The sequence below is a fragment of the Agelaius phoeniceus genome, chromosome 19 (assembly GCF_051311805.1).
Source record: "Agelaius phoeniceus isolate bAgePho1 chromosome 19, bAgePho1.hap1, whole genome shotgun sequence".
Classification (NCBI taxonomy): Eukaryota; Metazoa; Chordata; class Aves; order Passeriformes; family Icteridae; genus Agelaius; species Agelaius phoeniceus.
The window spans coordinates 773,569-798,599 of NC_135283.1; the positions used below are offsets into that span (position 1 = coordinate 773,569).

At 56.5% G+C, this 25,031-nt stretch overlaps 1 protein-coding gene across 1 annotated transcript in view; it reads left to right on the plus strand.

The window, feature by feature from the left end:
• NTN1 (netrin 1) overlaps positions 1–25,031 on the plus strand; it is an 84,612-nt gene that overhangs the window by 49,833 nt on the left and 9,748 nt on the right. Inside the window, exons 2-4 of the mRNA XM_054645033.2 lie at positions 2,304–2,492; positions 16,420–16,569; positions 18,626–18,679. Coding sequence (XP_054501008.1) covers positions 2,304–2,492; positions 16,420–16,569; positions 18,626–18,679 — 393 coding nt within the window. The remainder of the gene's footprint in view (positions 1–2,303; positions 2,493–16,419; positions 16,570–18,625; positions 18,680–25,031) is intronic.

Genomic DNA, 25,031 nt, shown 5'->3' on the forward strand with positions numbered 1-25,031 from the left:
GGAAAACATGAATTTCTGACAGATTTGAGGGAGAACTAAGGCTTCTGTGAGGCCATGCTGCTCCCTGGAGAAATGTCCTTTCATGTCGATCAGCAGGGACCAAATCCTGTGGTTTGTGGCACCAAAGGCAGAGCTGCTCCTGAGCCTCAGTGCTTTGAATGATGGAGGTGTGCCCACAACCTACAAGAGCCTTCAGACTGAGGGATTTTAATATTTTTCCTCTGTTTGAGCCGTGCCCAGGGCTGTGCCATGGGTACAGGTGCTGCCTTGGGGTTAGGTGTGGCCAGGAGATCATTCCCTGTGTCCCAGGGAAGGCTCTGCCCGAGGGCAGGAACCAGCCCTGAGTCCTGCACCTCCAGGAAAAGGGTTCAACCTCGCTTGGTCACCTCTGTAAAACAAGGGCTGGGAGCTTCAACCCCCACGTGCTTCCCAAAAGCTTTGCCAGTGCATTCTGCAGGGCAGGAATCACCTCTGAACCCTTTGTGTGGTGGATCCGTGGTGTGGGCCGGGGCTGCTCAGCACGTGTGGGGTGAGGAGGAAGCAGAGCTGAGCAGCTGCTCCAGCAGGGCACAGCAGGCCGCTCTTCCTGAGCTTTCCACGGAGGGGGAAGCCTTGAGGGGGGACACACAAGTGCCTGGTGCGTGCTCCCGTGCTGCTTTCGCTGCTAAAAGCGCAGCTTCAGCACATGTGGGAGCGGGCCAGACCTGAGCCAGCCGTTCCCTCTGGAGGCAGGAGCGCTGCCTCCAGCTCCCTCACGGTTGGGCCCTGGTGGGGAGATGACAAAAGCTCCTGCAGGCTGCTGGGCTCATCCCAGGAGGGCCAAATGGCGGCTCAAAGGCTGGCCCAGCTCTGCGGCAGGAATCTCTGTCCCTCACGCCTGGCAAGGCCGCTCCTGTCACCATCAGCACGTCGGTGGCCGCTGCTCCAGCTCTGCCAGCCCCGCTGGGGACGTGAGGCTGGGCCTGTCCGTGTCAGCCGGGGGAATTGCGATGGCAGAGCACGGAGACAGCGGCTCCATCCTGCTGGGGGCGTGGGGACGGGGGTGCTGCTGCTCTCCCCTGAGCTGTCACGGCGTGCCTCAGCCGGGGATTGCTCCTGAGAAACACTCCCTGGGCTGAAATTTGATAATTAAGCAAATACAGCGTGGCTTTGTGTTGGGAGAGCACCATAAGGTAAACAGGAAGGAATGAGGGATTAAGACGTCTCTGCTCTGAGGGAAGGTGACGAGGCCGGAGCTGTGACACCTCCGTGCCGGGGCGAGGGGCCCAGCTGCGGGCTGGCATGGCACAGCTGCATTGTTCAGGGGTGAAGAGCAAATAAAAGCCACGGGAAAAGAAAACAAGCTATAAAATTCTCAGCAAAGCACAGAGCCCCGGCAACTGCGTCCTGATGGCCCCGTGACAGCTCTGGGGAGAGGCGGGCGAGGGGTCGAGCGTTTGAAGTCCCAAAGTTGTGCTTTGCAAAGGCCCCCTGCTAAAACAGGCCCGGTGTTGACTTTAGGCTGCATATGGTGGAGGAATTGGACAGCTCAGTCACAGCGAGCAAAGCAGGGGGGCGCCTTTTGGAACTTGGCTAAGTGGGTGTCATCCCAGGTGGGATGGGGGATGCAGGGGCAGAAATGAGGATTATCAGCATGGTCAGGGCTGCAGGTGAGTGGCAGAGCCTGCGGTGTGGAAAGCTGAGGGAGAAAGCAGCTAGGAAGGTCTTGGAATGGCATCCAGAGCTCAAAGATGTGTGTATGTCAGAGCTGGGAAACTGGGAAGGTCGGGCAGGTGATGATGGAAAACCCTTCCCACAGGGACCAAGGGGGTTCCCAAGGTGCTGGGAGGTGGGGGTCCCTCAGCAGTTTGGGGACCTTTGCACTGAGCAGTAACAACACAAAGTGAGAGTGGATGGAAAGGGAGATGAGCAGTGCTTCCATGGGGAAAGTGCTTGTGAGAAAGCTGAAGGTGCCACAGGGGTTTGTGTGTCCCAACCATGGATGGTCCCCCATCCTCACAGTCCCCTGTAGCCCCCACTGAGATCAGGGAGAGGCAAACCTGTAGTTAATGCAAGTCAGGGCAGTGAAATGTGGCCTTGGCAACCTCGTCTTGCCCTCCAAAGAGCCGTGAGGGCAATGGCCCATAGCGATGGGCTCACAGGTGAGGATGTGAGTGAGCAGCCGGCCTCCCACAGCCACAGTGCCACCAGGGCCTCCCACCCGTGACAGGGCACCCACAGAGGGGTCGGCAGCAGCTCCCCGGGGTTGGCACCTCCCTGCTGGGGCACAGATGGTGACGTTGTCCCCTCTTTGCCTCTCCCAGCCTGCAACTGCAACCTGCACGCGCGGCGCTGCCGCTTCAACATGGAGCTGTTCAAGCTGTCGGGGCGCAAGAGCGGCGGCGTGTGCCTCAACTGCCGGCACAACACGGCGGGCAGGCACTGCCACTACTGCAAGGAGGGCTTCTACCGCGACCTCAGCAAGCCCATCTCCCACCGCAAGGCCTGCAAAGGTACGGGGTCAGCCGAGGGTGGTGGGAATGCCACAGAGCTGCTTCCCCAGCGCCTCCCGCAGCCCCGCGCCCACAGCTCTGCCACTGGCCCAGCTCCTCCCGCTCCTCCCTCTCCCAAACCCGGCTGAAATTGCTTTTTTTGCTGTTTAGAATGGCTTTTTTTGCTGTTTAGAATGGCTGTTTTTGCTGTTTAGAATTGCTTTTTTTGCTGTTTGGAATGGCTTCCGATGCCCCCACGTTCCCTGCTGTCACCTCTGCAGCCTCCTGGTGAGGACAAGGCCACCCACGTCCCCTGCCATCACCTCTCCCTGCTCTCCCCAGCCTCCTGCTGAGGATGAGCCCGTGGAAATAGAGGTCCTCACTGCTGAGGAGGGCTTCAAATTATTTCAGGGTTTATCACTTAGAAATGGTGCTTCATCTGCTCCTCCCTGGTCATCACCCTGCCAGGGCAGAGGGGCACAGAATCCCAGGTATGGGTGAGATGTAGAATTCAAATCAGCCTCCCCCAAACCCCGTCTCCAGCTCCCACCCTTCAGGCAGAGCTGAGCCCACGCACAGAACTTGTCACTCCTCCGAAAGAGGAGAGAACAGAAAAAGGGGAAACGGGTTTATTTTGAGCTCGGAGTATTTTGAGGTTTCCTCATGTGGCCGTGGAGGCGAGCTGGGATTCAGCTGGGGTGGGAGCAGCAAGAAGAGCAAATCCTGCAAATGAACCCTTTTTACTCTCAGCTGCTGCTGGAAGAGATGGAAATCCTGAACCTGAGGTGCAGTGAGAGGAATCAAGCAAACATTCAAAAGCCAGATTAGAAAATGCTGGGGTTTCCCACAGAAATGCTCAGCTCTTGTCTCTCTAAAGACTCGTTTCAACAAGAAATGGAAAGCTTTTTGCCTTCAGATTGGTATTTTTGGCTGGGAAGTTTGAAGTCTCCAGCATTTTCAATTTTTTTTTTGTTTTTTGTTCCTTACTGAAAGCAGACATCTTTTGCCATAGCAGAAAAGCAATCCCCTTTTCAGACAGTCCTACTCTCCCTTTTGAGCCTTGTAAAAACAATTCCAATGAGATATTTTCTGATATCTCCCAGGTGCTCATTCCTGCTTTTCCCAGCTCACCTCCGGAGCTGTTCCCCTGTCCTGTCTGTCCCTCCTTGCTGTCCCCTGGCCCTTCAGTGTCACTGACAGCGCTGAGTCCTGCCCCAAACCCGGCTGGGTGGCACCTGCAGGTGGGAGACCTCTGCATCGTTCCGTGCCTCAGTTTCCCCAGGCAAGCACTGAGAAGACATCACTGGCCTCTGGAGGTTTTCAGGCTGAGCTCCCCGCTTGCAGGATCATTCTCTCTATTAAATCCTCTTTGCAATTGCTGCCTTCTCCTGCTCTGCCTCCTGGAGCCTCTCCCTCGCTTGAAGCTGGAGATGGCCAAATCTCAGCTCTCCTCCAGGCGGGTTGGTGACAAATCTGCACCCATCAGAGCTGCCAAACGAAGGTTTGTGGTAACTGTGCTGGACACGAGTGTGATTTCCCAGCCCTGAGGCGTTTTGGGGGGGCAAATCCACCACCCCTACAGCAGTGAAATGAATTTCCCCTCAGCATCCCTTTGAAAACTCCTTTTCCCGAGCTCTGTTTGTCACACAGTGGGGTTTATGTTCCCTCTGCTTTTCCCTCCTGACTTGGGGCTTGTGCTGAAATCATTGTTGCAAATGGGCAGATTTAAACCCAATCCTCCCATTTAACAGCTCCAGCCACCTCCCCATTGATAACTACATTCATTTACCATCTCCCCAAACCAACACTCCCAGAGCCTTATCTCCACTGGACGTGGTAAAAATTTAGGAATTAACCATCCTGAGCTCCTGCCACCTCCCTCATCACTGCCTGCACCCAGCAGAACCATATTATTTTCTCTATATTTTCCTCTATAAAACCTGATTCTTTAATCCATCACATCACTCTGATCATGCCCCACACATAATAAATTTAAATAATAGCATCTCAGAGAGCCCTGGTGCCTTGGGAGCTGCTGAGGAGCTCGTGGCTCTCACCCACCCCAGCAAGGTCTCGGCTGATCTCACAGCAAAGGCTCCATGAAAGAGCTGCCAGAGGCATTTTTTCATTAATTCAACTCCATTTATTCAGCCCAAGTGACACATCCAGCTAAGCTGCCTCTCCTGTGCCTTGCATTCCTCATCTCCCACTCTATCCCATGCATGAGGTGCCTCCACTCACAACACATCCAACAGCAGCAAATTAAAGAGGCTGGAGTTGCATTGTTTGAAATGGTTGGTTTGGGTAATTATGCAAAATATGACATTGCAGAAATGCTTGCACAATGTCTCCTTCTTTTTAACTTGGAGCAAAGGAGAATTCCACAAACTTTTGCACGTGTTGCAGGGCAGGGGTGAGGCTCAGGCAGCAAAAGGTGAGCAGAAAGCAGAGCTGGGCAACACGCACAGCTCAGGGCTGCTTGTGTTTCCAACAGCCAAACCTTTAATAGCTGATAAATAAAAGACTTTTCTAATGGTCTGAAGTGGAGATGAGCAGTGCAGGTGAAGGCACAAGGAGCTGGGGTGTAAGGATGGTTTTCCCTGATGCTAACAGTGATCCAGCCATGCCAGGTGCTTTGCTCTGTTTGCTTCCAGTGGTTCTCGTTGCAAAAATGATAAAAGCCTGGAAGTTGTCAGTGGCCAGAGATGCCCTGGGACAGAGCCATGCCAGGCAGGCCGTGGCAAGGAGGCTGCAAACCGCAGGCAAAGGAATCGATGACAGCTGGAGCAGGGACATTACACGGAGTGGCAGTGCTGGGTGTGTGCCAGAGCCTGCCAGGCTGGAGCTGGCCATGCAGGATGTGGCTGCTCGGGGTGGGTGGCCAGGCAGGCCCTGGGACACCAAGCAGGGCTCCCCTGGCATTCCGGGGTCAGACTGCAGCTGGCTCCTGCCCCAGCCCTGGATCCCGGCTGGAGGAGCCCGACGGTGCTGCCGCTCCTCCTCCAGGGGGTGGGTGGGCTCATCCCGGCAGGAGGGGAGCAGGATGGATGCCCTTTGTCCTGGCACACACATCCCACCCCATCCTGGGCACACCCCTGGTGCGGGGCTGGCCCGAGAAGCAACAAAACCCAGGGTATGAGAAATTTCCATGTTCATTTTTCAGACTCGGACAAGGATGAATTGTTCCTCTTTTCTCCCTGGTTTTTGAGAAATCACCAAGAGCTCCCAGCACGCTGAAGCCCCGCTTCCAGCTCCCTCTGCTTTCCCTCTGCTCCAAATGATGTTGCAAGTGAAATTCCACATCTGGGTCCTGCAAACCTCGTCCACCCTGCTCTGTCATGGGCCGCTGTAAATCAGGGCCCTGCTGTTGGTTCTTTTGATTAAACTCCCTCCTGATATTTGCCAGATTATTGGCACTAATGTAATTCCATTGGAGTGGAGAGTCTGCAGGGTTTTATAGCCTGGCTGTAAAGCAGCTCTGCGCTTCGGGGAGAGGCTTTGCACACTTTTTGATGAAAAGATGACAAACGAGACGTGCTCTGAATGCACTTGTGCTGAGGCTGCCAGCACAAACCCCTCGTGCAGGGGCAGGATTTGGCACCTGGAGAGGTCACATCCATCAGGGCTCAGTCTTTTGGGAGGAAATGGGATTGTCTGTGTGCCTGGTGCTGCTGCAGCCTGGGGAGATTTCCAGCTGTGCTGCAGGATTTCATGCCTTGTGCAAACCCCAAAAAGCACTCCCGGCCTCCCTGCCTGTCCTGGCCTGCACCCACCAAGGGTCAAGAGTTGACATTTGCATTTTGGAGGCACTTTGGGCTGGAGCAGAGGGAGGTGAGGGCTGTCCCCATGGGCTCAGCCTCCCGTCCTTGATGTCATGGGTGCACATAAAGGGGTTTTCCCCACTCAGTCTCAGACATTGAGTGAGGCAGAACCCGAACCCCTTTGGCTCTGGGAGAGCCGAGCAGAGCCCCGGTGACAGGGACAGTGGCACCAGTCCCCGTGTCTCTCCAGTGACTATAGAGGGAGCTGCGTGACCAGCTTAGAGCTCAGAGCTCATTCCCTGGAGGCTGGGCCAGGGGAGATGGAACCTCTCTGCTCCTGCTGCGGGGTCCCACTGGGAGGCTGGGGCACAGGAGGTGCCAGGGGGAGCACCCACGGCAGACAGCAGAGCCTGAGGATGGTGGCACTGCCACCAGAGCAGAGCCTGAGGATGGTGGCACTGCCACCAGAACAGAGCCTGAGGATGGTGGCACTGCCCCCAGAGTAGGGTCTGAGGATGGTGGCACTGCCACCAGAACAGAGCCTGAGGATGGTGGCACTGCCCCCAGAACAGAGCCTGAGGATGGTGGCACTGCCAGCAGAGCACAGCCTGAGGATGGTGGCACTGCCACCAGAGTAGGGTCTGAGGATGGTGGCACTGCCACCAGAACAGAGCCTGAGGATGATGGCACTGCCAGCAGAGTAGGTTCTGAGGATGGTGGCACTGCCAGCAGAGGTGTCCCAGTGCTGGTGTCCTGGTGTAGCACAGGGACACCAGTCTGTCCATGGTTCCACTCGTGGTCAGCATCCCTCCAGCCCTGGAGATGTCCCCTGCCAGCACGGTCCCCAGTCCACACCTGGGGGCAGACAAGCTCACAGCTGAGGTGTGCCAGGGACATTGGGATGGCCTGGCTGGATCCCTGCTCCAGGGCCAGCAGTGGTGGCCCCTGCAGGGCTCTGTCCCCAGCCTGAGGGAGATGCTCCCCTCTCCAGGGCTGCCTCATTTTGATGCCCATGTCTCGTCCAGCTCAGTTGTGGTTTTAAGGCAAATTCCAAGGCAATACTTTCCAGGAATTCACCCCAGGGAGTTGTCCTTAACGATCAAACCTGCCTCCCTTCCTTTCCTCCCTTTGCTCCTCCAGGATTGCAGCTGGAGCTGCTGCTGAGGAGAGAGGAGCCAGCCCGTGGTGCTGGCAGGGTTTGGGTTGGGCTCTTGTGTCAGGGCTTGGTCACCTCTGAGGAATCACATTCCTGGAGAAATCCCAAACTTTCCAGGCATTGATCTGCCAAGCACAGACTTCAATTTCTCCCCAGGACTGTGGAGATTCTCTTCCACTGCCACAAGAACGATTTTCTAGCTCCATTTCCATCCTGCATTTGTCAGTGGCTGTGCCCGAGTCACCCTTCCCCACAGCCCCATAATTCCTAATATTGATATTATTGCAAGCCCTGAGAGCTGATTTATGGCTTCTGCATGTACAGCTTGTCATGACAGTCCCAGACACACACAGACCATCAGAGAAGGTTCTGGAAATGCAGCTTTGAGCTGTCCGTGCTCACAGGTCGCTGTGGGAATGTCCTGGGGCAGCACGGGAGGCTCGAGTGCCACCAGTGTCACCTCCTCCATGGCACCACCATGAGCCAGGGCAGACCTGCACTGTTCACCCAGCTGGGCTGGAGGGATCCCAGAGAAAAGAAGGGACAGCAGCATTACTGAAACTCTTACACTCTTCTGAGTTTGCAGAACGAAACCATGGAAAAGCAGTGATTTTTTTGTTCAAGTAGGACTCAAGCTCAACACAAAGCATATCCCAGCCCATGCCAGCTTTTAAAAAATCCATTAAAATCCACATTTTAATGATGGATAAGCAGACACATCAGTTTGGGCAGCCGCCTCTGTGTGAGGCAGAGTGGGCAGAGTTTGCTGAGCTGTGGAATTCAGGGCAGGACGCTGCTGGATCCCTGAGGGGATGGAGGAGGCTGCTCAGAAGGAGCTGGAATCTCCATTCCCACCTGGAAACCACCTCAGCACCTTCAGAGGAGAGACACAGCTCACAGCTGAGTCCCGAATGCATGGCAGATTGTGGATGGCCCAGCTCAATGGGAAAATGTAGACAGCATGATTTCCCAGACCAGAGCCGGCCCTGCATTCCTGAAAAATCACATCCTGGCAATGCTGGTGCCCAGCAGGGGTTTACTGGATGAACTGGGGACCGGCCACCTTCCAAACTGGGGCTTGGATTTGGCTTTCCAGCAGGGAAACATCCAGGAGCAATCCTGGAGGGCAGGTTGGGATGTGGTTTGTCAGAAGTGGTGACACAATAGAGGGGAATTTGCACCCTATTAAGAAAATAAAACCAGACTAAACCCCAGCTCTCCATTGCTGCTCTCAGACTAAGGACAAAAGTTGCTAAATTCACTTGCAAAGCCAGACCTTTGCATATCCACGAGACAGAGGAAAGAAAAGGAATAATTTGCCTTCCCCATGAATGTTTTCCAATAATGGAGATAATTTCCTGCTTCAGAGCAGTTCTCAGGAGTGGAAAGTGCTTCAGGCTCTCAGATCCTGAGAATTAAACCCAAGCTCAGCCCTGCTCATCCCCACACTCTGGTTTTCAGTGTACTAAAGTGAAAAGGGTTTTTGTTTTGTTTTGTTTTTTTTTTTTTCTGGTAGGAAAGGATTTCTTTTCCACTTAAACAGATGCTTCTCCGAGCATCACAAACGAGGGGCTGGGATTTGTGCCCCGGGAGCTCTCACTGGGATTTCTCCCTGCTCTGGGGGTGCTGGGGACTCGCCCCACTGTGGATGCTTTGGTGTCCCATGGGGGCTGTGCACACCAACAGGATCCATTGATCCATTTCTGCAGAGCCTCTCCCTCACCTTCCCCACTGACTCCTTTCCTGAGGCGTGTGGCAACCTCATTATCTCCGAGACTTCTGCTCTGCTGCCAGATTTGATTTTTATTATTAGAAGGAGAATGCACTTGTAGGAACCTCGTTTCCTCCAGAGCCAGGCTAAAAACACATCAGGAAGAGAAAAACTTTGTCTCTCTTTTTTTCCCTTCAATAACAGCATTCCCAACCCACTCCTCCTCGTGCAACATCTCCCAGGAGGGCAGGGGGAGCTGGGCTTGGCTTTAGGTCCATGAGGCCACCATGCCCCACTGAGCTGCTGCTCTTGGCCTGGCCAGAGCTGCCCCTGCAGCTGAATTTTGATGGAAAAATCAAAGGGATCACATCCTCCACAATAAAACCCAAATCTTGCCAGCAAAGTGGGGTGAAGGAAACCCCAGTGCTTCATCTCAGCATCCCTGGCAGCTCCTCCAGCCACGCTGGAAGCGCGTGGGAAGGGGAGCTCTCAGCGGGCAGGGGAAGTTTTAACAGGTTTGGAACAAGGGAATTTTCCAGCATTTGGGGGAGTGCTGCCATAATTGTCCCATTGTGTGTGTCACTAATGCCTGCCCGCAGTGCCCCTGCCCAAAAAGTGGATTTACAGCCGGGGTTCCAAGGCCCCTCCGGATTAGCGGCGACTCCAGCTCAGTGGAGGCTTTGTGGCCCCGTCTGTTCCTTGTTATGGAGAAGACAAAGCCAAGGTCTGATCTGTGAAATTTGGCCCAAACTGCAGGGCACCAAAGCCCTTGGCTCCCCCGAGTGCCAGCCCAGGAGGGGAAATGGGAGAGCCCTGAGAAGTGGTGTGGGAGGAGGGACAGCGGGAGACACCCAGAGATTGTTTGGCTCTGCCCAATAAAAGGAAGAATTCATGTTCTGCTGGCAAGAAACCTTTAAATCTCCAGGAGAATGTGCTGAGGGACACTGAGCACGAACATGATCCTCTGGAGGGCTAAATGCAGCTCCCAGTGCGCAGACAGGCTGAGCAGCTCACGGCAGAGCAGCTCGTGGTTAATATTTAAAGTCATTATTGGTATTCAGAGTCAGCACAGAGACATTTCCACCCCTGCTTGTGCTCTGCAAACCAGCTGGGGCCGGACTGGTGGGTGCACACCCAACTCCAGCTTCTTTTCCCCATCAATTCGGGGATTTGCAGGACGTGCTGCCCGTGCTGGAGATGCTCTGGCAGCGCCAGGGCTCTCCCATCCCCACGGATGGAGGTTTGTCCCGGAGCCAGCACAAACCCCTCCCCAGCGCTCAGGTGCACAGGCTCTGCTCAGGCTTCCCTCATCCACCCACAAATGACCGGGACAGGCACCCAGAGCAAGGAGCTCTGCTTGTTTTGAATTGATTTCCCAAAGACAGGAGGCAAAGCAAAGCTGTGAAAACATCCTGTCCTCTTTGGGACCACCTCAGGGTCACCTCTGGGATGGATTCCAGCTACGGGGGACACTCCAGGAATTCTCACACCTTAAGTTCCCTGGGAAGATGTGTTCAGAGGGAGCAGGATTTAAAGTACCTGAGCTCCTAAAGACAGCGGAGCAGGAAAAAAACAACTCTACAACAAAAAACCTCACTTAAGCAATAATGCCAGAACCACCCCTCTAAATGCTAAACCACAAGGTTAAGTGAGACATGTTTGCTGCATCAGGATGCGTTGTTGAGGCAACAGGAGAATTTAAATTGAATTTGTTTTGACATTTTGACAACAAACCTGGGTTTGTTGCGATTTTTTCCAGCAGAAGTTTTCTGCAGCCACTTTTTTTTTTTTTTTCTCCCGTTGAAGTCTTTGGAGGAAGAAAGGGAAACAACCAAAGGGAGGCAATTTTTGGCCATGATTCTGGAAAAGCATTTTAAAGCCTGGTTAAATATAAATGTGCACCTAAGGCACATTGGCTACCTGGGATTGAATTTGTACTTCAGCCTGAGTGTGATTTCTGAATGCGGGAGCCTTCATCACTGATTATTGCAAATTAAGGGGTTTTTCCCAGTTCAATGCATTGTTGGGTTCCTGCTCAGTCCAGAGGCTGGATCTGGAGCCCTGTGGGGTTTGGGATCCTGGCACATCCAGGGTGACAAGAGGAAATCTGGACACCCTGGCAAATCCAGCCTTTTTTCCTTGTCCTGGCAAAAGGATTTTTCATCACTCTGAAAACTCCCAAGGAAGCAGCTTCCCTGGAAACAGGAAGATGCTAATTCTCCAAAAATGCAGATCTTTTCAGGCACCTTCTCCATAAAGGTCACACTTGAGGGGAGCTGAGCCTGGGGATTTATCCCTGTGTTTACCTTTCCCCACACGTGTGCGGGGCAGGATTAGCGGCTGGGAATGCCTCCTCCCCCGAGCACCAGGGATGCGAAAATATTTGCATTTTTGTCGTGCTATTTGTCAACCTTCAGCGGGGCAGAACCACCTCAGCAAGTTCAACCACCTCAACTAAAAAACCGCGGGGTTGTTTTTTATCCCAAGCACAGCCCCAGGATCCTTCCAGGTGTTTTTTAGCCCCAAACCTGAGCTGAAGCACAGAAAGGTGCCGCTGGCTGGGCTGGGGCGGGCGATGCTCTGCCTCAGCAGGTTTGTACAGAAAATCGGGGCTGGTTCGGAAGCTCCAGACAGAGCCATAAAAGCCCACGGCAGCCGGTTGGGCAGAGCCGGGCCCCGGGGGAAATCTCCTGGCTGCAGGCGGTGAGGAGCTGCCTGGCAGCGCTTATATCCGTATATATATTAATCCCAGCTAATGTAACTACAGATGTTCTCATTCAGAGCCCTATCTAATCCTGTTGGGCCCTTGCCATGGTGTCTCGTAGCAGGAGTTCTACGAGTTAATTACGTGCGGTGCAAAGCAGCGTTTCCTTTTATCGCTGAGAAGGTTGCCTTTTCAAGGCCCTCAATGTCCCTTTGTTGCTGGCTTTGAGGAGCAGTGAAGAGGAGCACCTGTCTGACCTTCCCGGCGCTGTGCATTGCTTGGCAGCCCTCCACCGTCTCTTGGCAAGGCGTTCCCGATCTTTTCCGTGGGTGCTCTCCGTGCCTTTCACTGCGGCTCCCAGCTGAGGACGTGCTATTGATTTCTATAGTGCCCTGATATGAATTCAGAGTTTCTCTCTCCCCCTTTCACAGCACAGCCTCCCATCTTGTGGCTCTTCTGAGCTCCGCTGCAATCAGCCAGATGTTTCATTGAGTCCCACATCTTTTCCTGGAGTGGATGCAGTTAATTGGGACCCTTCAGCGTGGATGAGCCATCCTGTTCCCTCCTTCCACTTATGCCTCCTTCTGCGCTCCGGATTTTGGCTGCTGTCCCCCATCCACTCGGCCGCTGTCTCGCACAGAGCGCCGTGGTCTCCTCACATCTGGAGCAGCCAAGCTCAAGGTGCTCACCTGGGAGTGCTCTCGGCTCCCTGCTTTCCTGCTGGTTATTTTATAGGGGATTCAGCTTCTGGGAGCAGAGGCAGCCCCACTGCTGCCCCCATTGCCCGTTAAAGCCTCCCCATAGATTCCTGCTCCTTGTTTTCTCCTCCACAGCCATGTTTTCAACCAAAAATAACTTCTTTTTCAGTAGGAATTCCTGGTCATCTCTGCCACACACACTCAGCATAAATTTTTCTTAAAGGTTTTTGGAAAAAACCAAAATCCTGAGAGTTATTTCCCTTCCCCCGATGTCCTGTGGGCATTTTTCTTGCTCCAGCATCATCCCCGTTTGCTTCTCGCCCATCTCACCGCACCCTCTGTGGGGCGATCCTTTCAAGCAAGGCATGAGGAAAACCCCTCGTTTTCCTCCTTATCATCGCCGGGATGAGGTCCCGGACACTTTCCTGTCCTGCTCACGGAGCTGCCCTCAGCTCCGGTGCCCCGAGGGCTCTGCTGAATTTCTGCACCTCGGTGCGGGATGAACAAATGCACAAATCCCTGCACCCAGGGAAGGGCAGGGATGAGAGCCAGGCAAGTTCAGGAATGCGAACGTGTTCTGTGAGTGCCAGGGTGCCCATCGGAGATGCCAAAGGGGCGTTTGCAGCTATCACCCCCCCGCTGGCATCCTGGTGCGCACTTCCCTCAGTTTGGGGCTACAGCCCAAAGGAATTTGAACCGGATTGGGAAAATCAGCGTCAAGCACCAGCAGCCCGGCCCTCCGTGGCTGGGGAAGGAGAAGAGCCTGTAATTGCTGGCTGCAAGTGTTTGCACTGGCCGGGGAACGGTAAATTACCTTTAATTGCTCCTAATTGCTGGCGCTGGTTCAGTTTCTCGAGGACAGGGACGGCAAATCCCCATCTGCAGGCACGGGGAGAGCCCCGCCTGCCTCCCCCGGCGGCAGCGCTGAGCGCCCTGGCTCGCGGAGCTTGGGAACCACGGGCTGGGCCCAGGGGACGCTGGGGACAGGTGACACGGGGGGCACAGGTGACACAGAGCCCGTCCCATCACCCAGAGCCGAGGATTTCACCCTCGGCGGGGCAGAGATGGCCGGGATCTCATCCCGGTGAAATCCACGTCCCCGACCCTCTGCCACTCGTGCCCCCTGCAGCCCGGGACACATCACATCACACACGGGGCCACCAGAGACCTCACAGAGCCCGGCCTGGGGGAACCGGAGACAACCTCAGAGAGATTCGGCTCTGAAAATAACCCGGCAGCTCTGGGTGAGCTGCCCGAGCCACTGCCTCAGGAGGGGAGGAAGCAGCAGCATTTCATTGATTGATTGATTGATTGATTTCTGTGCTGTTGATTGATTGATTTCTGTGCTGTCCAGAGAGCGCTCGGTGCTCTCACTGTGGCCTCAAGAGCCTGGGGATCTTACTCATCACCAGGGCTTTTCCCCCTCTTTCCCCTCTTTCCCCTCTTTTCCCTCTTTTCCCTCTTTCCCCTCTTTTCCCTCTTTCCCCTCTTTCCCCTCTTTTCCCTCTTTCCCCTCTTTCCCCTCTTTTCCCTCCTTTCCCTCTTTTCCCTCTTTTCCCTCTTTCCCCTCTTTTCCCTCTTTTCCCTCTTTCCCCTCTTTCCCCTCTTTTCCCTCTTTCCCCTCTTTTCCCTCTTTTCCCTCTTTTCCCTCTTTTCCCTCTTTTCCCTCTTTCCCCTCTTTCCCCTCTTTTCCCTCTTTTCCCTCTTTTCCCTCTTTCCCCTCTTTCCCCTCTTTTCCCTCTTTTCCCGAGCGCTCCCACCGCAATGAGGGCGATCCCCTCACCCGGGGGCTCCTCACAGGATGGGCTCTGCCTGGAGCAGCCCCGGGGGCACACCTGAAACACGAGGCTCTTCTCCCCATCCTCCTGCCCTTTGCCTCTCCTTGGGTAACCCTTCCCTGATTTGCTTATTTTTGTGTTAACTCCTGACTCTCTGCTCTTCTTTGACGCTTTTCTCTCCCGTTCCTCCTTCAGGCCTTCTCTTAACGTGTTTGGATTTCCTCTCTCCCAGCATTACCTGAGCCATTGGGGCTGCAGCGGGAAGGTTTTCCTACCTAAGCATCCCTCTGCTCATCACCAGCCACGCTGATTTCCCGTTAAAACGTTTCCAATCTAAATTAGCTTTAGAAAAGGAGATTTCTGCAGTGGGCAGGTTTGCAAGCAGCCGTTTCCCAGTGGCAGCTCGGGGCAGGGGGGAGAGAGGTACTTTTAATCAAAAACGCCAAATCAGAAGTGTTAGGAAAAGAGGAGGAAAGGAGCAAAGGCTTTGTCGGTCTCTTGAGGGGTTTCTTTCCCTCTCATGTGAAAAATGATTGGGTTTTGGCAAGGCCCTGTCTCTTCCCACCCAGCCCCTCTGGGGCCAGGGCTGGTGGCAGTCTGGAGCTCTGGGATGTCCCCAGGGAGAAGTTGGACATCCCAGAGCAGGGGTGCTCCAGGCACCACCCCAGCCCTGCTGGGCAGGGACCAGCCAGGAGCTGCTGCCCAGGGAGGTCACACTGGGCTGGCTTGGACGGAGCCTCCAGCCAAGCACCAACACTTGGGAACCCAAACCCAGCGTGGGATGTGCTCTGCTGTCCCCAAATGAGGCACATCTGGGCTGTTTGAGAGCCAGGGATGTGCACAACAAACCAAGCAGGACTGCAGGGTCCAGGGAAAGCCCTCTTGGGAGTGGTGTGCCCAGTCTGGGGGCCTTGGGGGGACTGAGCACTGGTGTCCTTGGGGACACTCGCCCTGCCCTGACCCCACTGCAGCCCCTCCAGGACTCAGGCAGTGGGACAGGCTTCCCCCAGCCCCTGTTCCTGGCAGGCAGCTCCCCTGAGGGGCAGGAGCAGAGCGGGATCAGTGCTCCCCAGGGAGGGATTTGGCTGCCTCCTTCCCGGGATGCTGCAGAAGAAAAGGAAAGTTTCCTGCCTGCCTGCCTGTCCCTGCCACGGCTCAGCAGGGGCAGCCCACAGTCTGGCACGGCGCTTGCAGCTCTTAGAAATCAGGGCTGTTAACAAATGTGCGAGGCCGTAATCCTTTTGGAGCACTGATGATAACAAGCCCTGATGCTTTTTGCTTTTTTTTTTTTTTTTTGGCTTTTCTTCTTTTTGCCTTTTTTAAATTTTTCCCCCCCCCCCGCCCCCCATCAAACAGCTGTGCCGGTGAAGTCCCACTGCGGGAAATGAGATGGTGAATGTTTGAATGTTTGAATGTTTTCAAGTGCACTATTTACATCCCCTGCCAAACCCTTCACATCTGCCCGGCTCTGCCGTCAAGGCTGCATCCATCTGGCCGGGAACAGCAGGTCCTCAGCCCGCCTGCATCCATCCATCCATCCATCCATCCATCCATCCACCCATCCCACAAGGGCATTTCCTTCCTGTGCCCGCAGTGCCAGCTGCCAGGGATGCTGCTCGGCGGGGAGGGCTCTGAAAGGACCGCTTTGATTTATCTTGGAGTGCACGTGGGATGAATTCCCGAGCGATTCGATTGCTTCCTGCCTGAGCTGAGGGGTGGCGGGACCCCGCTGCCTTTGTACCTCTGTACCGGCCCTGCCACCGCCCCCGGGGCTTGGGGCTGCTGGCTGGGGGCAGCGGGTGACGCTCCCCTGCCTTTAAATCTTTAAATCCTGCAGACTCCTGACCCCAGCGCTGGTGGGGTGAGCAGCCGGGTCCGTGGGATGCACCCCCACGCTGCCTCCCAGGATTTGCCATCCTGGCCGCGCTTCTGTCCCCGCAGCGGGGCTGTGACAGGGCCACCCCCTCTCCGGCGCTGTCCCCAGCCCCTGTGCCCAACGCCGCGGCTGGTGCGGCTCGTTCCGGGGCTTTGCCGGAGCGCAGAGAGCACGGAGCGGTGCCGGGGCAGCTGCCCCGCTCCCCGTCGATGCCGCACCGCCGCCGTGCCCTGCCCTGACCCCGCTGCCGTGTGTGCCCCGCAGAGTGCGACTGTCACCCCGTGGGTGCCGCCGGCCAGACCTGCAACCAGACCACGGGCCAGTGTCCCTGCAAGGACGGCGTCACCGGCATCACCTGCAACCGCTGCGCCAAGGGCTACCAGCAGAGCCGCTCCCCCATCGCCCCCTGCATAAGTAGGTGGATCTTCCTTCTGTGGGGTAGGGATTTTAACCCTTAAAAACCTGCCGGAGCTGCTGCCCGGGCTGGGCGGTGCCGAAGCGCTCGGGGTGGGGGCTCCCTGGGGACCCCTCTGCTCTGCCCAAACGGGGTCCAAAACCCACAGCGGCTTCCAGCAGCTCTCCTGCCTCCTCGGGGGGGGTCTGTGAGTGCATCTACAGCCAGGTGTGCTGGGAATTCCATTTGGTTTCATGGAACAGAGGCACTCCAAAAGCACATTTATTCAGGGGTGCCACATCAGGGCTGGATGCTAAAGCAGATCACTACAAACACGTTCTTTTCTCCAAAATCAGGCTGTGCTGCACTGGCACAGAGCTCAGACCAGAGGAGCTGCTCCTTTGACTGAGTTTCCATCACATCTGAGAGCCCCTGGGCTGCTGCAGGGGCTCTTGCACTCACACAGCCCTCCCATGGCTGGGTTTACACTTGGCTTCCTTGGGTTTGCTTTTCAATTTGCCTGCCCAAGGCAGGTACAGCTCCCAAAACGCCTCCACTGCAGCCTCTGTTCTGCAAACACCTGGATCCCCTCCCTGTCCCTGCCTGGGAAGGTGGGGCTCAGTCCTGTGCCCCTCTCTGCTGCCCGTGGGGTTTGCTGCTCTTGGACCTTCCAGTGGCTCATGCTCCTCGTGGGACATCCCCACCTGCCCTAACAAAACAGAGCATCAAAATCAGTGTGCCAGGGATGGGAAAGAGGAACTGCTCCCCTAAGGGGCGATTCCCTGATGCTAAAAGGAGAAAAAGGCCCAGCAAGAAAAGTGAAGGTTAAAAGATTCCAGCCTTTGTTGGGGACCCACAGCCTGTTCCCACACCATTGCCCCCCCAGCACAGCCATTGCCAAATTCTGGGGCAGAGACCCTTTCTCCACCTTCTCCTGCTGAGGAAAACAGACATTCCAGGGTGGTTTGGGGCCACTTGAGATTCATTTTTCCCCGTGTTGCAATGGGACAGCAAGAGCCCAAAGCAGAGGCTCGCTGTCCCCAGGACCTCCAGCCGTGGCTCCAGTCTGCTCTGCAGCAAGTGTGCACAAAGGTTTATCATGAATCATTCCCCAGGGCCAGGGGAAAGCAGAGAGCAAATTGTTCCTTGCATCAGCTCCCTCAGGATTCATGGCATTTATAAAGACAGGCCCAGGATTTCAACATGGCCCATCCAGGGTTTGGGGCTGGGCACAGCCACTCTCTCATTTACTGCTGCTGGTAATTCCCTGTTCCCAGGGACTTGTAGCCATGAAAAGAGCACCTTGGGTCTGTGTCAGGCCTGGCTGAGCACCCCCAGCACCCCCAGCTGTGGGATGGTATGCTGGCTCCCAGTGCTGCCTTGTACTGTGTTCCATTGCATGAAGGTGAGCCACCCCAAAAATCACCTGATGCCCTATGAGCTGCTGCCACACGGCCAGCAAACCCTGCCTTGGTGGGTGTTCCCCCCCAGGACTCCAGGAATGCAGGAAGGACATCCAAGGGGAGCATCCTGACAGCTGGGACCGTGCAGCTCCCTCCCTCCCTCCATCCACAGTCCACCCTCCCAGCAAACACAGCCTGGGAATGAGTCTCCAGAGCACGATGTGGTTCCAGCTCTGCAAAGCTGGCCCCAAATCAGAGCCAGGGAGCAGGGAATTGGCACCAGATGTGTTTGTGTTTCCTTTAAATGCGGGAGGCACCCCCTGCACCCCAGCAGAGCTGCAGTGCTGAACCTGCACCCTGCCTCTCACCACGGGAGTGCCAGCACTGCCTCCGAGCTGGTGGCAGCAGCTGCAGGGGACAGCCTAGGGACAGCAGTGACAGGGGCTGGGCACCGTGCAGCAGCACGCAGCCAAAAGCCAGAATGTTCTGTTCAAAGCCCCTTTGTGACAGCTTTGAGGGACCCGGTTCCCCAGTTCCCGCTGTACTGGTCTGGGGGCTCTCGCTGGGAGGGGCAGCTGCAGCGTGGGCAGGGAGCAGCTCTGGGGTTTGCAATAACTTCTCCTTCCTCCTCCTTTGTCTCCTGTGTGTCCCCTGTGCCCCGGCTGTCCCGCAGAGATCCCGGCTGCTCCGCCCACCACGGCCGCCAGCAGCGCCGAGGAGCCCGCAGGTACGTTCCGTTCTGTTCCGTTTGCTTCTTCGCAGGTCTGTTCATTCCATTCCCTTCTTCGCAGGTACGTTCCTTCCATTCCCTTCTTCGCAGGTACGTTCCGTTCTGTTCCGTTTGCTTCTTCGCAGGTCCGTTCGCTCCCTTCTTCGCAGGTTTGTTCATTCCCTTCTTCGCAGGTTTGTTCATTCCCTTCTTCGCAGGTCCGTTCGTTCCGTTCCCCTCTTCTGGAGCGTCTCGGTGCTCAGTGTCACCTCAGCAATCACCTCCCTCGAGATAAATTGCACCGAAGCCATAAATCCAGCTGCTCGTACGGGGACCAGGGGTTTCCTTTGATGCCAAACGTGCTGGAAACACGTGGCTGGCAGCATCCTGAGGGCCGGCTGTTGCCCGGAGGGCAGGGAGGTGCAGGAGGATTTCCTGCCGAACCTGAGAGCGCAGGGGCATTCCCCAGTGCTGGATCTGAGTGGAGGCACAGCTGTCCCCCCGTGTCACCGAGGGACCCCGATGGTGCTGCCCAGGGGATGGCAGCAGGAGCCAGAGGGTCCCTCAAAGGCTGACTTGTGCTGGGCTGCTGCCTGGAGCTTCCCGGGGTATTTGAGCCCCAGCTCTGAAGGACAGGAGGTGGAAAAGCTGTTTACTCCTGTCCCAGTGGTGCAGGAGAGTTCATAAATTAAGGGCTTTGGACTAAAAGTGACAGATGTCACCTTGGATTGATCCCTGAGTTGAGTGCTGTGGCAGGGACTGTCACCCAGGCCCAGGAGCAGGGGACAGCCCTGGAATCTTCAGTCCCAGTGCTGGTGTCCCAGGGGGTGTGTGGGACTGACTGAAGGGACAGCTTTTACCCCTGCAAACACAAAACCCCCTACAAACCAGTGTTGGTGTCCCAGGGGGTGTGTGGGACTGACTGAAGGGACAGCTTTTACCCCTGCAAACACAAAAACCCCTACAAACCAGTGCTGGTGTCCCAGGGGGTGTGTGGGACTGATTGAAGGGACAGCTTTTACCCCTGCAAACACAAAACCCCCTACAAACCAGTGTTGGTGTCCCAGGGGGTGTGTGGGACTGATTGAAGGGACAGCTTTTACCCCTGCAAACACAGCAGCACTCCTGCAGCCTGCCATGGCTGCTCAGGCTCTAAAGCCCAGCTGATAACTGGGAACTGCATGGAGCTGATAACCGAGCACATCCCAGCAGGGCCAGAGCCCTTCCTTAGCTCAGGAGCCCTGGCTGGAGGCTGGGGTGGGTTATCCATGGTCTGGCAGGGATGGGAAATGCCTGCACAGTGCCTTGTGGATCCCTGTGTCCCTGGAGGGCCACATGTCCCCATTCCCTGCCCAGAGGGGTGACCAGGGACCCGGGCATCCCCCCAGGAGCCTTCTCCCAGTGAAAGCCCAGCAAAGGCTGAGCCAAGCTGAGCAATCCATCAGGCCCAGAATCCCATCATAATTCTTCTCGCTGGGATTTTGTTTTGGAGATTTTAAGCACTGCTTTGTCCAAGGAGCTTGAACCCTCCATACTTCATCCCTTTTCCTCAACGGGGAGCATCCAGCAGTGCTGTGTCTTGGCATCTCTCAGCTCCCACCCCCACCCTGCTGAAATCTGGGGGGTTTTTCACAAATCCCTAAATCAGTGTCTGCGGGCCAGAGCTCCCATGCTATGGGAGGAAAAGGGTTTGGAAACAAGATGGGAAAAGCAATTAGTGAGAGGCTTTGAGTGCAGGCAGTTGTGGGAGAGGTGCTGCCCCATTTCCTGTGCTCGTGGCCACGAGGGACAGAAAGTGGCCAAGAGCTGAGGGGCATCAGCCCAACCTGAGCCATTGCAGAGACCACGGGCCAAGCTGGCCTTGGAATGAGGGGTGGGACAATGTCAGCTCTGGTGTGGGGGGTCCTGCCTGGCTCTGCTTTACTCTCAGGGGTCCCAATCAGTTTGGGAAAAGCAGCCAAAAGTGGATTGTTTAGATGAAATGCATCCATGCTCTCCCATGCTGAGAGATTGGAGGAAGAGGAGGGGCTGCTCCTCATCTCTGCTGCCAGGCAAGAGGAGCTTTCCTGGTGCTTTTTTGGTCCCTCTCAGACAGAAGAGACCACAGTGAAAGGGCAAACAAAAATAGCAGTGGGGGGGTTTACAAAGGTTTACAAACCTGCCAGTCAGTCCTTGTCTTATCTGAATCAAATCCAGATTTTCTGGGGAATGATTATCTGAAATGGATGATTTCAGCCAGGGGGCTTAAATAAAACCAGGTGATTGGATTGATGCAGCTCCCCATGGCTTTCCCCTGGAAATCAACCTCTGCAGTTTCAAAACCAAATCTGGCCCTTCCAAATGTCGTTTTGGGCCCTTTTGTTCCTGGCTGGTGGGGAAGAGGCTGGATGTAAGTGCAGGAAAGGGAAAAGCCAGCTCTGAGGGCTCCCTGGCCCTCCCAGACCCAGAGCAGCTCTGGCTGCAGGTTGCAGCTTTCCCTGAGGGCAGAGGAGACCCGAGGCAGAGCTGCTGCGTGCTGTGGTACCCAAATCTCAGCCTGAATCCTCCCCAGGAACCAGGAACTGGGAAACCACCCTCCCTGGTGAGCTGGAGCTTGTTTCAGCACTGACAGGGAGAAAAGCCCGAGCCCTTGGCTGTGTCAGCCGTCGAGAGCCGGGAGCATCCCGAGCCTGGGAACAAAGCCCTGCCCAGCTCCCTGCGGTGCCGGCGGGAGGGGAAATCCTCATTTCATTCAGCCCGGGGTAAAGCCGGGCTCGGCCCGGGAGTCTCCAGCTTTGTGCCCATCCAAAGGAGGAATTCATTCAGCCCTGCCCGGGCTTTCTCTGCCTTGTCCCAGCTGTAAGCGAGGTGATGGATTGGCTGCGTGATTGATTGAGTGATGGATTGATCAGCGGCATCCAGCTCCCTCTGAAAGGTTTCTCATGGTGATCCCAGTGAATGGCTGGGAGCACAATGGGGGAGAGGGGCTTCCAGTGAGCGAGCTCCTGGTCGCTTCAAAACACCTCAGAAAGTCTGAAGGAAAAAACCTAAAACAACCCCCAAAACTGCTGAAATGCAGATAAACTTCATGCACAACAGCACTGTGCTCTCATCATCCCAGTGCTGGGCTTCCTGCAGTCCCACATCCATGCATTCCTCCTTCCCTGCATCCCTCCACTCCCAAAACCCTGCATCCCTCCACTCCCAAATCCCTGCATCCCTCCACTCCCAAATCCCTGCATCCCTCCACTCCCAAAACCCTGCATCCCTCCAGCCCCACATCCCTGCATCCCTCCACTCCCAAAACCCTGCATCCCTCCAGCCCCAAATCCCTGCATCCCTCCACTCCCAAAACCCTGCATCCCTCCACTCCCAAATCCCTGCATCCCTCCAACCCCAAATCCCTGCATCCCTCCACTCCCAAATCCCTGCATCCCTCCACTCCCAAAACCCTGCATCCCTCCACTCCCAAATCCCTGCATCCCTCCAGCCCCAAATCCCTGCATCCCTCCAGCCCCACATCCCTGCATCGCTCCAACCCCACATCCCTGCATCCCTCCACTCCCTCCACCCAAATCCCTCCATTCCTGCATCCCCTTATTCTTTCATCTCCACATCCCTTTATCCCTGGAACCCTTTATCCCCACATCCCACCACAGGCAAGCCTCGAGATTCAGAGTCAGGACTGACAAGTTCCCTCTCCCCACCCTGGGCCATTTCCAGAGGCTGATTCCCCCTGGAGACACGAAGCTCTTGTCCCAGCACCAGCTCCCTGTTTCTGCATCTCTGCTGAACAGAAAACTGTGATTTCCCCCCTGGGCTGGGAGGTGCTGTCAGGCAGGGATTTATGGGGTGCTTGGCTCCCAGGGACAGGCGTTTTCCTAGGAATGTATTTCAGTGTTGGCAGTGGCTCTTGGCAGGGCACCCCTGGATCTGTACCCCACGTCCCCAGCGTGTCCTGGGGATCAACACTGGATAAATCTTATGGGAAGGGATAGGAAATGTGCAGCTCAACACTGGATAAATCCTGCGGGAAGGGACAGGAAATGTGCAGCCAGCCCCGGGAGAGGGCTGAGCAGGGGACAGAGGTGTGGAAGAGCTGTGAAAGCCCGTGTTGGTGGGCAATGTTCCAGTGAGGTGTTTTCCAGTTCACTGCTTGTTTTCCAGTGCAGCGTTTCCAGTGGGTGTCCGGCGCAGCTGGACTGTCCCCAGCAGCCATCTCCTGCTCCCGTTAGACCCGGCAATATCGGGATGTGCCTGTCCTGAACCACCAAAAACCCCTCGGGCCGTTCATCCCCATCCCCAAACCGGCCCAGGCAGCGCCGGGGGCAGGCAGGGAACTCCCCCCGGGCGCTGGGGGGTGCCTGCGGTGGTGCCGGGGACCAGAACTGCCAGGGAGGGACCAAAGGCACCGCAGCCGGGACCGGAGCGGCCGAGGAGCCTGCGAGGACATTGCCGGGATGTGGGGGGACAGCCCGGTCACATCCTGGAGCTGCTGGTCCTGCTGGACCGCTGGGGTTGGGGCTGCGGAGGTGGAAGGGGCTGCGGAGATGGGAAGGGGCTGAGGAGATGGGAAGGGGCTGAGGAGATGGAAGGTGGAAGGGGCTGAGGAGATGGGAAAAAGGGGCTGCAGAGGTGGGAAGAAAGGGCCGCGGAGATGGGAAGGGGCTGCGGAGGTGGAAGACGGAAAGGGGCTGAGGAGGTGGAAGGGGCTGCAGAGGTGGGAAGAAAGGGCCGCGGAGATGGGAAGGGGCTGCGGAGGTGGAAGACGGAAAGGGGCTGAGGAGGTGGAAGGGGCTGCGGAGGTGGAAGGGGCTGAGGAGATGGGAAGGGGCTGCGGAGATGGAAGGGGCTGAGGAGATGGAAGGGGCTGAGGAGATGGAAGGGGCTGAGGAGATGGAAGGGGCTGCGGAGGTGGAAGGGGCTGCGGAGGTGGAAGGGGCTGCGGAGGTGGAAGGGGCTGCGGAGATGGAAGGGGCTGAGGAGATGGAAGGGGCTGAGGAGATGGAAGGGGCTGCGGAGATGGAAGGGGCTGCGGAGATGGAAGGGGCTGCGGAGGTGGAAGGGGCTGAGGAGGTGGAAGGGGCTGAGGAGATGGGAAGAAGGGGCTGCAGAGGTGGGAAGAAAGGGCCGCGGAGATAAGAAGGGGCTGCGGAGGTGGAAGGGGCTGCGGAGGTGGAAGGGGCTGCGGAGGTGGAAGACGGAAAGGGGCTGAGGAGATGGAAGGGGCTGAGGAGATAGGAAGGGGCTGCGGAGGTGGAAGGTGGAAGGGACTGCGGGCTCCGGGAATCCCTCGCTGCCGCTTTCCAGCCGCTCCAGGCGAGAGGCTTTAATCTAATTACATGCTTTATTTGCGCCAATTTGTTTTTCAATCAATCTTGCTCAGCCAGAAGAAAGGAGGCTACTGTGGGCTCATTTGCACCTTCTTGTTCCAAGGGAGAGGTTAATGGCCGTTATCCGCTGGGATCGGCGCTCCCGGCTCCGCCTGCCCGGCAGCTCGGGACCCTCCCGCAGCACGGGCAGCGAGGTCCCAGCCCGGCACGGGGCACTGGGCAGCACCCTCGGGACACGCTGGCTGTGAGGAGCCGCTGCAGGCAGGGCTCGGGATGCTCCCAAGGTGCTCCCAAGGTGGCATCCCGCAGGAAAGGTTTTGTGTGTCCATTGCCAGGGATGGCAGCGGGGTGCCAGGGGAAGGTTTGGGCCTGCAAAGCACCAAAACAAACGCGTGAATACGAGTGGAAATTACTCCTCCCGCCTTCCCTGCCCCGCCGGGGAGCGGCACGGCTCCGTGCTGTGGGGGCTGTGCCTGGCACAGGGCAGGGCTGCCCTCGGTGCCCCCGCACTCCTGTGCTGGTGCCAAGGCTCCTCAGCCCGCTCTGCAGAGCAGAGGATGCTCTGATGCCCAGCAGGTGCCTCTGCCTTGGCAGAGTGGTCACAGTCCCCGCTCAGCCATGGGACAGTGAGGGGCAGCTCATGCACAGAGACCTGACCAGGAACTCTGGGGAGGGAGAGAAAAGGGCAGGAACCCCAAAGCTGTTCAGCACAGCCTCCCCTTGCATTGCAGCAAACCCAAGCAGCCCTGCTGGTCTGCCCTGCCCCACTCCGGGGGTGTCTGGGACCCCAGGCAGACCCCACTCCCGTGTTCTCAGTCCTGCTCTCTGGTAAGAGAATCTCAGATTTAGGATTTGCTATTTGGGGCTGCACCTTCCTTTAGTGGCTCGGTCTGGCTGCACATCCCCACCAGTGACAGCAGGAGATGGGGGCACCCAGACCCCACCTGCAGAGCCCCCAGAGAGCCCAGCCCTGGCAGGGAGGGCAGGACAATGCCCCTCACCCCAGAGCTGCACTCAGCCTGTCAGGGCCAGGGCTCCCTCCTAAGCCACAACACCTC